The sequence below is a fragment of the Aythya marila genome (assembly GCF_965140915.1).
Source record: "Aythya marila genome assembly, chromosome: 4".
NCBI lineage: Eukaryota > Metazoa > Chordata > Aves > Anseriformes > Anatidae > Aythya > Aythya marila.
In genome coordinates, this window is record NC_139045.1 from 9852644 (window position 1) to 9870371 (window position 17728).

General features: G+C 37.5%; 1 protein-coding gene across 2 annotated transcripts in view; it reads right to left on the reverse strand.

The window, feature by feature from the left end:
- The window catches only part of GRID2 (glutamate ionotropic receptor delta type subunit 2), a 700788-nt gene that overhangs the window by 111177 nt on the left and 571883 nt on the right, over positions 1-17728 (reverse strand). For both annotated transcript variants that reach the window (XM_082758601.1, XM_082758600.1), the window contains 2 exons: positions 16006-16203; positions 8966-9278 (listed from right to left, as the gene is read on the reverse strand). In XM_082758601.1, coding sequence (XP_082614727.1) covers positions 8966-9278; positions 16006-16203 — 511 coding nt within the window. The remainder of the gene's footprint in view (positions 1-8965; positions 9279-16005; positions 16204-17728) is intronic.

Here is a 17728-nt window from a genome sequence, read left to right on the forward strand (position 1 = left end):
TAGATGACATTGCTCTCATCCAAGCAGAAGGAAGCATTTTTAATAAAGCTAAAACTCATTTCTCACTTCCTCCTTATCTTAAGCAGACAAAATTGCCAACTTAAGTGTAAGCTTCTGGGCAGGGAAATCAATTAGCAGGACAAGTAAGGCTTGCCTCTTCAGTTTTAAACATCTTTGCAGATGAAAATGTGGGTTACATTCCTTTTTCAGTAGAAGAAACAGTCAGTTCCTGGCTAAGTTGTTTTTCACCATTTCCTCCATTAAATATCTATTATACACAGATGAACTCTGAGAAGTCAGAACTGATTACTTAACCCGAATCTAACATATCCATTCTCTATCCAGATATAGAATATAGTCTATCAGAAACATTATTAGAAATAGCAATTAAAGAAATTGTTCTGAGTAAATATGCTTCTAAAAGAATACAGAAAGGTGAAGAGATGCCATGGACATCCACATTCTACTTTTCCTTTTGCCTCATTTGTTTTGTTCAGCATTTATACATTACCTTCTTAGGCAATTAATCAGCCTTGGAGTTAGTCCTAGGGGAAGCAAGGTGGTTTTTGGGCTTTCACACCGCCACTCATTCTCCACCTCCTCACAGGAGGTGCGTCAGACACAACATCTCTAAATATACTGCCCCATGTACACAGTGCTATTACTCAAGTAAGCAGGTGCACACAAGATATAGAAATCCATTATTTTAGATGCCTCTGAGGACTGCCTGAGTCTTAACCTCAATTTAGGGAAAAATCTAAGCATATTGCTTGGCAGTTTAATGCTAGTGATATCACACTGCTGCAAACAAATGTCCATACTATGAACACTTTACTTAGAGCATGGTTACTCCTTGGAATTACATTTTCAAAGACAAACAAACCTCTGAAAGTGCCTTGCACATAAAGTTACAGTCAGTGTTTGCAAATAAGTGCTCTATACAGGACAATAATTCTCAGCATATTTTGTCAATTCCATTGATCGCTTGCAGTTTGATGCATACAAGACAATTACCAAAATGTAGTTGTCTTTTCATGTTGTCAAGAGGGTTGGCCAAACAATTAAGACGTGGAAAAAAGGTATGGGTACTACAGGACTGCAGTACACGTTTTAGAGAGATGACTTTATGAAGGTAGATATACACACTAATGCATATTCCTAGATTTAGTAGACTAAAATGTGAATTTGGGCATTTCATGTTTAAAGGTAGAATGATAATGTTGCAAATATGCCTGCCGGTGTACGTGCTAGAAAAACATGGAAACTGGCTTCCTTTCTAACATGTTTGGCATCTGACTTCCATTTTCCCAGATCAATGCCCAGTTTTTAAGTGCATTTTAGGCTCGGCAACTCTATTCTCCTTGTTACTGGAATAGACCTGGCATAAGTTCGAAGAGCAGTTAAAATTAACTTTAATTAATGAGATTGGCATTTAAGTTATGCTTTCTATCAGAAGACATAAAGCAAGCCTTTATGAAGGAAGGTAGGTAATATTTCTACTTTACAACTAAGAACTGGGGCACAAGATATCAATTGAAGTTTCTATGGTCAGCCAGAAACCTAGAAGCAGCATCCAAATTAGGATTTAAGTGTTAGTCTTAAAGCCTATGCACTGGATCTTTTTTGATTTGTTAAGCTTAAAAATAATTAGGTTTCACTGCTAAGTATCACATGTGAAGATATAATTGATAGCTAACATTTTTTCAAAATTTTTTATTGTTTTCCTCCGCATATTAAATACAAAGAGGCTGGTGTACAGTTAAATAGGAGAAAATGTCACTAGGAACGTGCATTGTTACAGGATAACGTTTTCCTGCTGATATGGATATGCCAAGAATAAGATAAGCAAGATGGAGTAATTTATTAAGCAACAGCACACTCCAGGCAGTGCATTTCAGGAGGCTTATATCACGCCTTGGGTAGTAATACAAGGAACAAGACTGAGAAGTCTGAGCGGCTTTAACCGTCTGAGAAGTATTATAATGGCTACAAGTACCAAGGCTTGAAGCCTATCTTACTGCTCTTATGAAATGTAATTTTAACAAGGCAAACAGTAAGATTCGCTCATTTACTGGGCATTATGAACATAATTGACCATTGCTGACACCGCTGATGACCAATTGAAACCTCCTGTTGTGATCAGCATTTTAAACAAGCCAAAACATAAGGGGATAAAAAAATGGCCCATCAGTGATGCTTTCACATCATTTATTTCCTAATCTTGATAGGTTAAGCAAGAATACCAAGATCTCTGAACAAAACAATACTTTTGCATTTTTAGTACACGTTATCCTGTGTTCAAACCCTATTTATAAAACAATAGTGAATATTCATTTTGTTGGGATCATTGAGAAGTGATTAAATCTTGAATGATTCAGCAATTTTGAAGATATGTCCTGTTATAGCAAAAATCAAAACCAAACACACCACCACCAACAAAAGAAAAACAGCTAACCACCTAAGCAAGCAAAACCCCCACTATCTGCCTACTCTTTTTCAAGATGTGAAACACAACTTAAGTGAAACACAGCCCTGCATCTTTACCTGCATAATCTAAAATCCTGCCACACAAGTTCAGAAATATCTCCTCTTACAGAAAAATTCAAAGTAAAATGAACATAGCAGGATAAGAGGTAGAAGAGACAGAAGTCTTTCTATTGTGTATTTTATATTAAAGACAAAACATTGTAATTTTTAGTATAACTTCAGTAGTTTGTCTACATTCAGAGCAATTCTATTAAACTAAGCAAGCTCATCACTGTAATGTGAAGCCAAATTTGAAAGGATACTCTCAAAAGAAAACCCTCTGGAACATTCCTCTGGAAGTTCCTGCTAAAAATTATGCAGCTTTTCATGTGTCTGAAAAAAAACCACAATCTATTATACAAAGAGTTGTGAATAACTCTAAATCTGAATTTCTGTTTTCTAAATCATTGCTTTTCTCTAGTAATAACGATAGCAGAGTGCTCTCTAGAATATTTCATAACAAGTGCCCATAAAACAGTAGGAAGCTAACAGAAAACTTTCAGGATATTAAACCAGGTCCTCAGCAAGTATAAGTAGACATTCTGCCATTGTAGTAGGTTGATTCAATTAATCTCCATGAAGTTTATAGCAAAGTTTTACTAGCAAGTTTTTATTAAACCCTATTTATGCACTGGGACCAATTTCCTGGTCCTGTCCCCGGTCATATGGAAGGTTTTCAACAATGCATGTTCTATTGAGGGCAAAATTTGAGAGAGTAGCATCAATACTAGGACAGAAGAGAATGACAAATGGAGCTGTATAGAATTTCAGAAAACTGAGCAAATACTGTATAATATAGAATTAGGACATTAACCTACCTCAGAGTAGGTTAGGTTGGAAGAGACCTCTAGAGGTCATCTGAGGGCAACCGGTTCCACCCTTCTGTCATCCACACAGTAAAGAATTGTTTCCTGATCCAGATGGAGCTTTCTGTGTTCCATTTTGTGCTCTTGTCCTGCCAGTAGGCACCCTTGAAAAGAACCTGGCTCCATCCTCTTTGCACCCTCCCTTCAGGTATTTACAGACATTGATGAAAACCCTCTGAGCTTCCTCTTCTCTAGGCTGCTCTCTCAGTTCCTGCTCTCCTCTTAGGAGAAGTTCTCCCGTAATCATCACTGTCCCTTAATGATCTGAGTGGACCTTTACTGGAGTCTCTCCAAGTTTCTCTCACAAGGGGGAGCACGGTACTCCAGGCGTGGCCTTACTGCTGATGGTAAGGGGCAGGATCACCTCCCTCGACTGGCTGGCAATACCTTGCCTACTGCAGCCAAGGATACCGTTAGCCTTCTTTGCTGCAATGGCACACTGCTGGCTGAAGTTCACCTTGGTGTCCACCAGGACCTGAGGTCCTTTTCTGCAAAGCTGCTTTCCAGGCAGTCTCCCTCAGCATGCACTGGTGCATGGAGGAGTTCTTCCACAGGTGCACAACTCTGCACTTCCCTTTGTTGGGCTTTGTTGAACATATAACTATAGAGGGCTTGAGAGAGTCAATAGGAGTGATGCTCAGGAGGAAAGCTGCAGCAGCGTTGAGCCCCAGCTGCAGCATGAGGCAGGCACAGAGAAAAACCTTTAAGGAGTGGATTAGGATGCCAAGGAGAAATATATAAAGAGAGAGAGGAAACCTACAAAAGATTAAGTACCACCAAACAGTTCCTGCTGGCAATGAACTGAAAAGGAAACCTTGAAACCATTTTCTTCCCAACTTAAAAAAGCTAATTTTGAGAAAAAAAAATCAAAATGCAAATTATTTTTCTAATATGAGCAAGTGGAAAAGAACAAATTCAGAAATCATGAAGCTATGTTTCAAAACAACCAAAATGTTCTACCGTCTCAACCTGTGAATTTGCTGCATCTTTAGACATAAATAAACAAATGACGGATAAAAGATGTGCTACAGAATTTCACGCTTGGGTGAACGGTAGAGTCCAAAGCATTTGTTTTTAATCTAATCCACAGCACTGTATGGCCAATATCACTGAAAGGGTTTCGCCTTCACAGTGGTCTGAGATTGTAGATTGCGAATCTGTGCTTGCAGAGATTCAGTAGTAAGACCAAGCACTCTAATGGTCATCATTTTTCATTGAAAAGCATGCTTTATGTGACATGAGCCTATCGAACATTTCAGCTCTATGCCCAAAACCCTCTCTTCTAACAAAAACCTACATGCAACTTACACAGAAATAAATGAATAAAATATATAAATATATACACTCTGATACCTGCAATGAATGAATGTAAAATTAAAAGGGGGACTGAGAGAAAATATACTTCTATATTACAAGACTTTCAGAAGTGGTATCTAGACTATGTGGTCACTCCAACACGGGAAAAAAATAAAAAAATAAAAATTGAAAGCTAAGTTCAAGACCCAAGTTTAAACAATGTATGAAGCAGTGTATATAAAAGCATTCAAGCAAGCAAGTACAGAAATACTCAGCCTAAACTTTAGCTCTGAGGATTTGGCTTAGTGTGTATACCTGTCACAAGTGAGCAACAAGTCTAGCAAGACCCATCCTCTGTCAACTTCGGAATCTTCTTCAATAAAAATGTTTAGCAGACTAAATTTAAGCTTTAAGATTCTGTGGCAAAGAAAAGGCTAATAGACTCCTAAATCTAGTTCCATAGTCTACCTTTAAGGAAACAAAAAGTACTGAAATTTTGCTAAAAAGTATGACAGTACTTCATAGCCTTAAAAACTACCAGACAGGACTGTGCTGACTCTAGTCCACAGACACAGTATTTTTTCTCTGGTGTTTCAAAAACTGCAAAGGTTAGAACTTGTTAAAAGAATTTGATCAGAACGTCAGACAGGCTGACATAAAATAACCTGACACAGCAGACCAAATCTGCCTACTAAAAACTGCAGAATTTTCAACTATTTCAGAGGAAACAAGAAAAAGAAACCCCTTCTGTATCATTAAAGTAGTTACACGATTCCTTACGGAAGGATTTATATTTTTATACCAAAAGGCTTTTTCCTCTCCCGATCTGTGGTGGTTCTGGAGCCAGCCTCTGTGCTTGCAAATCTTTCCTCTAGCTAGAGGAAAGAAAGAAAAGATGATACCAGAACATGCTGGCTAGCCTCAAACAAAGAATCCAGCATTATCAAAGCACTACCAATCCTCGGTTCATGCTGTTTTGTTGCTCTCAGTGCAGGATATAAAAGCATCTTTGGCTGTGTGTTTTGATAACAGAAATGAGTACCTTGTCATGTTTTAAATCCACAGCTGAAAGACTTCTTAAGTGAACGTGACAGTATTTGAAATGTTCCATGCTGCCACACTTAAGATATGCCAATCACAATTAATAGCAACAGACTGGCTATTCCAAAACAAATGAAACCTGCACATTTTTCTGCTGAATGAAGAGCTGATGAGTGAAAACAGAAGCAAAATTACCACAATAGCCAGTTAGTCTGTCAATGGAAATTACTTTCATTTGTCTGTATTCGCAAGGGTTAGTAAACAATAAAGCTTCAGCTAATACAGTTTTCTTGTGATATTCAAATTGAATGTGAAATGCAGGCTGACATTATAAATGGATCTTTTACTCTTTCACGCTGGATTTTTGAAGTCCTCTGAGCCTTTGTGTTTAAACTGGTCTATAAGTTTCTTATATTCTAGTATCAACCATATTAAATGTGTTTGTTTTTTTTTTTTTTTTGTTTTTTTTTTTTTTTTGTTTTTTCCCTTCTAGCAAATTAAGGACTGTCCTTCTGCTTGTAATTTGAAGGAGAGATATATGCATAGCTTACCCTCACTCAGTAAGAAAAAAGTGAACATTTTAGATTACTATAGTGGATTCTAAGGAGTTATGCAGGAATTCTTCTTGGTAGGGTGGTAAGATCTCTTTCTCTATATGTAAATGCCTCACACTTAAGTTCTGTCTTTTTTTTTTTTTCCCTCAAGTCCCACAACAGTTTTGGTTCTTTGAGCTACCATGTCCCACCAGCAGCTTTTATTAATACAGATTTACATCACATAATCCATAGTGAGCAGATGCGGATCTCCAAATTCCTCTTATTTTTTCCAGTAAATTCTTTTTCCATTACTTTTGTTGTTGTTGTTGTTGTTGTTATTTGGTCCCAGTTCTTTTAATCTTATTTTCTCCTCATCTTCCTGCTTTGTTCAAAGCATTAATTCAGCCCTCCCCAAGCACTCACTTTACTGATTGGTCTGAAACCCTGTTTCTTTATATGCTATCCAAGCATCTGTTGAAGTGTTCTCCTGCAGGCTACCACTCTTGATCTATGACTTGGGAAACTTTTGGACACTGGGCAACACAGGTTTACTTGGCTAGACATAAGGCAAACAATTCAAATAATAATTCATGAGGCTGAAGTGTGTGATTAAACTAGCTTTGCCTCCTTTGAAACCTTGCTGGGCAGTCTCCTATAAAGCTTTTAAGGACTAATGATGTTGGGAGTACAGCAGGGGTGCTAAGGATAATATCAAGCAATAAACTTATGTAAAATCACCTCACATTCATGCAGTAAAGAAACTAATTCACAAGTTTTAACCTAAAAGGCAGACAGATGTAATGAGTCTAGCTCTGTAACGGACCAACTGCTCTCTCACAGTTGGATTCCCTAAACAGTTACATTGGGAATATTTTGGATGGAAAGAAAATTTGAAAATCCACCTACATACAATTAAAAAAAAAACAACTCTGGTAGCACTAAGCTGGCTCTGAAGTCTTTGTTTTTCTTAATAAACAAACAAACAAACAAACATAAAACAATCTCAGCTTTCCTCAGCCGGCCATCACTGCTCAATGGAAATGGTAATTCCAAAAGTATTCTCTCTAGGTTGATGCATTTAAAAGCATACCTCTTGTGGACATCCTCAGCCTCAGCTTTTATTTTATTTTATTTTATTTTTTGGATGTTAGTGTTACTTTCTTCTTTCACTCCCTGCTTCTAGAAGTTTCAGATGATTTTCATGCATACCATCAACTTTTATGAATGTCATCTGACTGTTTCTAACAGAAAATAAGGTAATTTCTAAATTATGTTGCCAGCATTATGTAAATACAATGCTTTTCCCTATAGCATTCCATCAAAAAAAACAAGTGTTTTGAAGCTGCAGTGGCCTTGGCTTTTTCTAGTGCAGATGCCCCGCGGACTTACAAAGAGGCATATCTGCAGTGCCAGTACAGACTGGCAAACAATTATGTGCATAAATACCAGAAGGTACCTGTTCTATTTTGTTGTCAAGTGTTAATACCTGAACCATCTTTTTATATTAAAGCTGTATTTCATTATTCTACTTTGCATTATCCCTCCAATTTGTAGGTTAGGATTTTAAAAAGTATATACCAAGCTGAAGTGTTGTCCCTGATGCCTTCAGGATACATGGTTAGATCTCTGCCAAAAGAGATAGACGTTGAAGGACTTGGGAATATAAACCAAACCAGGCTACACCAGATGCTAAGGGGAAGGAAGGAGAAGCATCCAGGGAGGCCAGAGAAGCTTGGCTGTGTCTAAAAGTTATATGGAAAAAATGAGATAAATCAGAAGAGGGAGGAAAGGATACCAAATAAAAAGTAAGACCACTCGAGTACTGTGTTCAGTTTTGGGCCCCTCGCTACAAGAAGGACATTGAGGTGCTCAAGCGAGTCCAGAGAAGGGCAATGAAGCTGGTGAGAGGCCTGGAGAACAAGTCCTACAAGGAACGGCTGAGGGAGCTGGGATTGTTTAGCCCGGAGAAGAGGAGGCTCAGGGGTGACCTTATCGCACTCTACAGGTACCTTAAAGGAGGCTGTAGCGAGGTGGGGGTTGGTCTGTTCTCCCACGTGCCTGGTGACAGGATGAGGGGGAATGGGCTTAAGTTGTGCCAAGGGAGGTTTAGATTGGATGTTAGGAAGACCTTCTTTACTGAGAGGGTTGTGAGGCATTGGAACAGGCTGCCCAGGGAAGTGGTTGAGTCACCATCCCTGGAGGTCTTTAAAAGATGTTTAGATGTAGAGCTTAGTGTTTTGGTTTAGTGGAGGACTTGTTAATGTTAGATCAGAGGTTGAACCCAGTGATCTTGGAGGTCTCTTCCAACCTAGATGATTCATTTAGCACGTTTCATAATGGTGTCCATCTAAACTTAGTTCAAAAACCATACACCAACATTTTCTGACTGCATCAAAATACAGCACTCACATTAACTATGAATAATTGCTGAGCAGGTGATAATATTTCTTTCTTCAGCACAAGAAATCATCCTTCTCTAATTAGACATCTACAAATTAAAACTAATTAGCATATAGTGCTTCCGAACTTATCGTGGTTCCCACACTAGGCTGCTGACTGCCTTAGAAACCTCACAGCACACGGCTTTCCAGTGCTCCCAGTTCCTCACGAGTGGCAGGAGGCAGGGAGGAGGATGGTATCTATGGCAACCAAGAGGATGCACAGGTTTTATCTCAGAGGCAGTCTCCTTCTGTCTCTTACCTTGTTGCACAAAGGATCCGTACACAAACCACATGGAGTTGTAAAGCGTTGTGGAGGTCATGGATCCCATCTGAAGACGCGGGGGGTTGAGCCAGTTCAAAAGGTAGACCAGTAGCCCTACCAGCAGCACAGTACCAGCTATGCATGCCCACAGGGAGAGATCAAACGGTGCCAAGCAGGCAAACATGTCCACCGTCTTCTCTGCTTTCCGAAGCAGCACGCCCACTGAGTAGTCCATGTAACGTGTTGTGAAGTCCACCACATTTTCCCTGTCAGGGGTGATGGTCAGGGCAGAGATCCCTATGTCGGCTCTCTGAGGAAAGAGAGAGAATAACATGTATGAGCAGGAGCTACAGAAAAGCTCTTTGTTCCTCCTTGATCTATAGTGGCTAATTTTATCATAGAAAAGCAGATGCCAAGGCCAATAGCTTGTTAATAACATAACATACACAAACTTAAAAATGTAAGTATTCAACAGAATAGCTGTATCACCTCTTTTAGCTTCTGTGAGCGAACTTTGCTTAGTGGACTCAGGCATATTAGCTCTCCAAATTACTATTTTTCCAAGAAATCAAAATACTTCAGGTACAGGCAGTAGCTTAAGGAAATCTGCTTCCTGATATTTTTCTTGGCTTATTGAAGCCATCATTGTCACTGTGGCAAAAGGCAGACCTTGAGTACAGCATTTCTGATCAGAAATTAGTTCCTGACTGAGCTAGATGATATCCAACACTCTGATGACATGATGCTCGTGTCGAAGGACCACTGCCTGACAAAGAGCATCGTATATGTACTGGGGCATTTGGGGTGCCTGACATTCTGAAAAACACCAACCTTGGCTGCAGAGTGTGAAGTACAGAATAGCAGATACTCCATGCATTCCTTCAGTATTAGTTCTTCTATATCCTCCTGCTAAGCAGTTCCTACAACAATCTGTGCTGCGGCTACCTTAGACTTCCTTTGTGCCATTTATATATATATATATATATATATATATATATATATATATATATATATATTCTAATTTAAAGAACCCATTTCAGATGAAAGGGGAATGAATAACATTCCTTGAACTAATCATTGTATTCCACAGCATGTCTGGGTATTAAGTCTCCAGAGACACCGGGCACAATTACAGCAAGTGCTATTTTATTTTTTATAGATACAATTAGAACTGCAGTGAAAACAAGAAAGGGTATTTAAAGCAGACACAGTAACACTGTTTAAAAAAGACCAAATACTGAAGAATAAGGCTGTAAATTTTAGATACTTTAATATGAGAAAGAACACTTAAAAATACTTAAAGCTGCTACTGGTTTGATTCAATCCACTTCTGTGGTCTCTCGGAAGAGCACAAATGCATGAAAGTCTCAGTACTGAGTCAATTTTATTAACTGTTCTGAGTTTCTTTCTTCTTGTCCAAAGAAGGCGGATCTTACCAGCTTCTTAGAAATGTGAACTATTAAGTGACAATGTATGAAAGCTGAAACTGATTAGAATCAAATTTGCTAATTATCTGCAAAATGCCATCTGCAAAACACTCTGCCATCCATGGTACAGACATATTTTTAATCACAGTGCGATGAAGTCTTTGGTTTACATGATGTTACTTCATTCATGTCAATTTTCACTGGCTTGAGAAAATAGTGGAAGGTAGCTGGGGGCCTGACAATTTAGACAAAAAGGTGTTTGGTTTGCTTATAAGCAATGAATTAGAGATTCATCTTTAATTAGTAGTTTAGATTCTGTAGTGTCTTAAATGAAGCTGTGTTGATGTACGCAGCTGAAAGCACGACTCCACAAAGTTACTTCATGTCCCTTTCTATTAACCTTTTGTGAGTGATGATTTAACTGCCCAACAACAGCAGTAAACTCGAAACTCTAGTAAGCAATTCAAGTAAAAACTTCATCAAAACTGTCCATGGAAGCATCAGCTGAGTTTCTCCATCCTCTAATTACAAAACTTTTAGCCAACAAATGACTTGAGTGATTCACAGTATCTCCTGACAGTTCAGTCCTTGCAAATCAGTTTTCATTTGAAATGTTTTCCATGATTGTGAACATAAATGTACTTTCAAAGGAATTTCCAAATCTATACCAACAGTTGTCAAGCAGGAAAATAACATCATATTTAGTGAATGTTATTTTTTTTTCTTTCTTGAAAGTATATATGAAAGTGAAACGGGTTACAGGAGGACACATAGAACCGCTAAGTAATACTTTGCCTCTTCTAACTTTAGCTAGGATATTAATTATCAGCATGTTACTAAAACACTTCCTTACTGCAATAGATTATTGTGGTGTACTATTGAAGTTGTATGTGTTTAAAGAACCTTCAGTGAAAAACAATATACATAAGCAGAAATTCTTTTGGGAAAAAAAAAATATTACTAAAGGATTAACAGATTTCTTCTTTCATTTTCTTTTAGATGAAAAACATATTTCTCCATGAAATACACTGAAGGGCACAGTATGTGATATTAATGGAAATACTGCTTCTATTTTACATCCCTGGGGAGTAGTCTCTCCACATTCCACAGCATTACAGTTCCACTCTGCTTATCAGCTAGCCATGATAAAGGAACAACGTTGTCCTAATGGAAGTGTTGCATTTCCTTTATCATACTGCAGCAGCAATTGTGATAATAGCTATGTCTTGCTGTAAAAAAATAAAGTTAGTAAAATCAGAAATGGAAAGGAGAGAGATAAGTCCCATTTTCCCAGTACTCACGTGTTTACCTATTCCATATATAAATTAAGGTTATACTGAACTATTACAACTCATATTCTTAACTTAATTAAATCATAAGCTTAGGGTTAGTAGAGAACTGCACGTTTAACACAAAACCACACTTAGGTTTAACTTAAGTTTATCCACAGAAGTTGAGCATTCCTAATTATGCACAAATTCTGTCACTTTGTATTAAATTAGAAGATGAAAAAATTAAATGCTTGTCATTAACATGTCAAATTGGATCAGAGGAGACATCAGTTTGAAGAAGTCAAGGTTCACTTAGTGCTTCTGAGATAGAAAGGTAAATGCATATAATTATGTCAATATTTAGAAGTAAAGCTGCCAATCTGAATTAAAAATATGTAAAATTCTCCACCCAGCTTTCACAGTGCCAAAATCAACCAACTATCAGTATCTTAGATGTCTGTTTGACACATTTGTGATGAATTAAACTCTGAATCCTGAAACTGCCTGAAAAGCAGTAGCGGGCATTATTTTTGTTTAGGTCACCTGCTTAGGAATTTATATTAGTGAACAGCAAGTCTCTTGAAGTCATTATAGAACATTTCCAGAATCAGAAAATCTAAAATAAATCACCAGCTGGGCCTGATGGTCTTGCTATCCATGTCACAGAATCAGCTCATCAGCAATGCCTAGAAATTCCCTTTTCTATTGCTTAGGCAGTACACCTCATGCACATGTAAAGTGAGTGATCTTATGATTATTCCTGTGGTTCATGACCAAGAATAGGGAAAATACATGAATCTACTAAATTGCTCCCAGGAGGCCTTTCATTTTATTTACTTTCAATGTTAAATCAAGTTTCAATGAATGCTGGAAGCAATAAACCACAGTCACACATGCTATGCAGTCATTAACATGGACATGCAAAAATTAATTAGAGAGACTCTTTTGCTGAGGTTGACACACACACAAATAATTCTGCCTTTACTCAGCTACTATTTTCTCTTGTCACTTTGGCTTCCTGGTGTGCCTTCTTCATTCCTATGCTGCTTCCCTTAGGAAGATGCATTAAGAAAAAAAAAAAAAAGCCTTATAAGAGCCTTCTACTTTGCTTGTAGTTTCTCTTAGAAGTTCTTGGGTATGTTTTTGGCTTTCCATTTCTGATAGAACTAAGTGGAATCTGGTAGTTAATCCTATGCCATTTACTTCTTGATGGCTCCTCAATTGGAAAAAACAAACAAACAAACAAAACAAATATATATATATATATATTTGTATATATATATATGTCAAATGAGGTAGCATTATGCAATGTTGGAAATAACAGTTTATGAATATAAATTTCACCAGAGTGTCCAGAGCCATGCTAGAGCCTACTATCCTCTCCCACAAGTGGCATTAACCACCTCCTTTGCCTGTCACACAGGTTTGTCCCTCTTTTAACGTGGCTTTGAGGACAACCAAAGAAAGTGCTGCAAAATGGTAACTAGTGGCAAAAGAAAGACTTGCAGTAAGGGACTGCTCCTCCAAGATGGGCTTCAGCCTCTCTATAGGAAGCTGCTGCCCTCTGAACTCTAATCCTGCTTGTGAGCTGAAGCTCTGTGGGATACATTCTAAGCCTCACTTCATTTCCTGGTTATGTTCAGGTTATGTTGAAAGGAGAAGGTGTATGAATCAAGGGTGTACCTAATATAAGACCTGACAAATGAAGGAGGGGAGGCTTGAGTGGGTTCCCTATTCACACTAAAGACCAGCTGCTTTGATCTGCTGATACCAGCTCCAATTTTAGCAGCCACTAGGGACAGGAATACCTTGTCCTCGGAGCAGGAACGGAGTGAACTTGGCAGAAGCTCAACTCTGTAAGGTTGTGAGGACGTAGGGCATGCACTTTGCAGCACAAGACTTCCATCCCGTAGCCTGCACAAGAGCCCACTACAGGGCTCTGAATTGTTTTAATGCAAGTAGTATATATTGGTCTTCAACACAGAAATTATGCACTTGTTGCAGCAACTACCATTTCATGAGTCACATCTGTAGCAGCCACAGACATCTTTTTTAATGAGATGCACTCAAAAAGAGAAGGTAGCTATTTTCCATTGTAGCTGAGTGGGACTTTTGTAGAAATACATTGTTCCCAACTCATTTCTGGCTCGTGCACTAACAGGCAAAGAGCATCCCCTCTGTTTCTGGATTTTCTCCACATGTTGGCCAGACTATCATGTAATACTTGATTGGGAAAACAAGGAAACACTATTTTAAACAGGTTAGACCTTTAATTTAAAACCATTCTTTGCTCCCTTGCTTCCCCTTGCAAAGTTGCCAAGCAGATAGATATTTGAGTTCTGGGAGCAGAAACTCAGTTCACAGTAAATAAGAAAGCAGCCTTTCAAGAACAGCTTGCACTTGGTAAGGGGTAGATACACACTGGCTGCTCGCCCAGAGGTTCTCTTTTGCCTCAAGAGGGTCAGAAAAAGGGAAGGACACAGTGAACCTTTACTGTAATTATACAAGGGGTGAGGAAGATGCTAGAAAAATGATACACTGCTATTGTACTGAGGAGACAAGGGTTTCACATTCCGAGTGCAGTTCTGTTAACTCTTCATATCTTCTACATGTACAGAAGAATTTCACATCCATTAAGAGTCATTTACAGCAAAATGGTAGCAGACAGGCAAATCTGTTCTACCGATGACATGTGTTTACAGATCTAGTGGTTACTGCCATAGGGGTGTTAGAGTTATGTGAATCCCTGCCTAGTAAGGGAACAAGAATGCCATATATATTTATTCATTAAAACTGTCTGATTTCTGTTGTTGTGATTGCTGCCTTATGAATCATTCCTTTTAAACAAAAAATGTTCCAGGACTGCTTCCATCTCCAGAGCCATCTAGGACTAGGACACCTCCAGCCTGAGTTATGCAGTGTCCTGCAGTATCCTTTGCTGAGTACTATGGAGAGTAGAGTATGGTATGACATCAGATTTAAGGAGCAGAAAAATGATAAAAATAGATCGATAGGCAATTCTGGTGTTAGTCTAATAGTTAGAAAAGGAATATTTAGTTCTTACATTTTTGAAGTTGGAAGAAAATTTGATTTTCTAAATTGTTCCAGCTCACCATGTATGATTACAGAATACCACCTTTAGGCTTCATAAAGGCATAGGGAGACAACAAAGGAAGTTTATTACTACAACGTAGATGTACAAGCTGTGCCATGGCTATGGCATATATGGTTGTTTTCCATTCTAACACACTTTGTACCTCTCAGGCAAGCAGAATAAGTTAAGACTGTAACTGCTTTCTTTTTCATGTGGATCATAACTTCATTTTTTGAATTTTTGTTTTGACCATTTCTTCTTTACTGCAAGATCTGTTTTCCAGCATTTTTCTATGTTTTAGTTCAAGTACTTAATAAATCCTATGTCTGACTGCATTGTTTCTTATTCTTTGCTGGCTATCAATTAAATTTCACCTGCAGATTTGGAAAAGAATTTCTATAAACCACCAGTAAATTATTTACGCGAATCTCTACTGCAGTTATTTAAAGAAAAACAACAAACGTTGGGTTCTATAGCGGTAAAACCTGCACCTATACAGCTGTAAAAACTGCATGTACAGGTTAACTAAGAGCAAATAAAATATATATGTTCACAACACCAAAGAGACATTAGCAGAGTAGAGTCTGCCCAGCCGTTTCTTTCCCTCTCAGTGGAAGAAACTGAGAGTAGATGACAGGATGTGTAGAGTGGGAAAAAAATGGCACATTTGGTTTAATTTATTTATGATACAATATTGAACGTTTAATGTAAAATTAAGTAGACTAAATGGTTTATTAATTACAGAATAGAGAATATACTACTCTTGATTCATACATCTGCATAATGTGTTATTATATATCAATAAAACATTTTCTGTTGATTATATATTTCATGCATTCATCACACCAACATTTTTCTAAGTGCTATACATTATTTATGTAATGTATCACTAATTACTGCAACACCAATTTTTTCTCTTTAGAGCAACCTCTTCAACTCATTTGTGTCAGGTCTTGCCAAACTAATGAGGATGCTGTGCATCCCATTATTTGACTGTATTCAGATTTCATACTACTGTGCTCTGGATGGAAAAAAGAGCCCTTACTTCTTAATTAGTTGCCACCCAGAACTGTTTCTAGCTTTTTCTTTGTCATCTGATGCACCTGGGCACACTATCAGATGCTGTCAACACAGGCAATGAACAAAATTTTATCAAGGACTCATTAAGAAAGGTTACCAGCAGATGCAAATGGATTACTTAATTTTATTATATGGCTTTATTTAATAAGATATTAATAACCTTACCTTAAATACCAGTTCTCCTATCAGTCCGTTCCACGATCCATCATCTTGAGGACTCCCATACTTGTGATCTGGTGCAACATAAATTTCGTATTTAAAGCCAAGGTAATTGGCCAAGGCTTCCAAAACATCTATTGAGAAGCCCTGATATTTCTTTGGTTTTCCCAGAACATTTTCAGACACCATGACAAAGGGTTCTTCCTACACAAAAAAAAAGGGGTCAACTGTTAGTGAAGCAAGGGCTTGACACATTAAGGTACCTTTAAAAAAAAATAAAATAATAATAATAAAGGAGAACTTAAGAATGGTTTACACAAAATTTTCCAGCAATATGTTTTTAGCAGTGCCCCTTCCATTCTTCAAGATGCTATTTTTTAATGTGTTTACTTCAGCAGAATTATCTAAAACTCCCAGTAAGAAATTTTCTCCTCTATTACATATTTCAGAAGTAAATCTTCTGTTGTGACATTACAACTTAAATGCTTTTCAGTAACGCCTTCTGTCTGCACTTATGCTCAGCATGGCAGACATACACTCGTATGTCTGTCCATAAATATGAAGGATTCTACCACACTGCCACTTTCCACTGTCTGGGTAAATACTGTATGTGACAAATGTGACTTAATTCATGCCATAAGGAAAGAAAACCATGGTGAAACAGGCCACGCTGTAGCAACAGACATTTATCTTGTCCTTCTACTGTAATCTAAATTTGAATATCAAATGGTCAATTTTTTTCTTTCTAAGGTGTTTTCTCCAGAGATCATCCATTTGTTTAGTTTAGGAAGAATCAGGGGACTTGAGTATGTCTATAAGAACAATTGGTGAATGTGCATGAAAAAGATGACCATAATGAAGGATACAAATAAATAAATGGAAGTTGGAGTTGGTTGGTAAGATTTCCAAAAAATATGCTTTTCTTTTTCTTCTTTTCAAGTTCTGTTTTCTCTCTTTTATTATTATTGTTTTATTAATACTTCTAATAATATTCCCAGAAAGAGATGAGTTTGGCTAACTTTAATTTCTCCATCCTCTGCTGCCCTTCTGTGTTATTCTTCCTGGTGAGTATTTAATTTCTAGACATTACCTTTCACATCCTCTTAAAATAAAACACACAAAAAAAAATCATATTTCTGAGCACAGAAATACATTTGCCAGTGATAGATCTCATTTACGGTTGTCTTTCATTTCCTCTGAGAACATCTGCCTGATTTACCTGAGCAGAACAAAATTATCAAAACCCTGAAAAAATTCACAACGGCTCTGTAACACTAGTGTATTTTTTTTCTTCAAAATATGATACATTTCTTCCCTTTAGTCTTTTGCATTATGCTGTAATTTACTATGAGTTTACCAAAAAGATCTATTTGGAGGTGTAAAATTCTAGTTCTGCGACAATTACAAGCACACAAAGCAACCTTGCCACCACTTCTTCCCAATCTACATAAACCATGAGCATACAAAAGAAAAGCTTTTGTGGCCCAAACTCTAAACATATCTCCAGAGGCATTTTTGTTACTGTTTTAATGAACTTTTTTTTTTTTTTTTTTTTTTTTTTTTAGTATTCTGCGACTTGACTCTGTCAATACCTCAGAAGCCAAAGTACTACTCACAAATTCAAGAGCATTTTTAGTTTCCTTGTATACCACTCTTTCCGAACAGGTACCACTGAAGTGCAGGAGATAGGTATTTGGAATAAAAAATGCACCATATTTAAATTATTAAG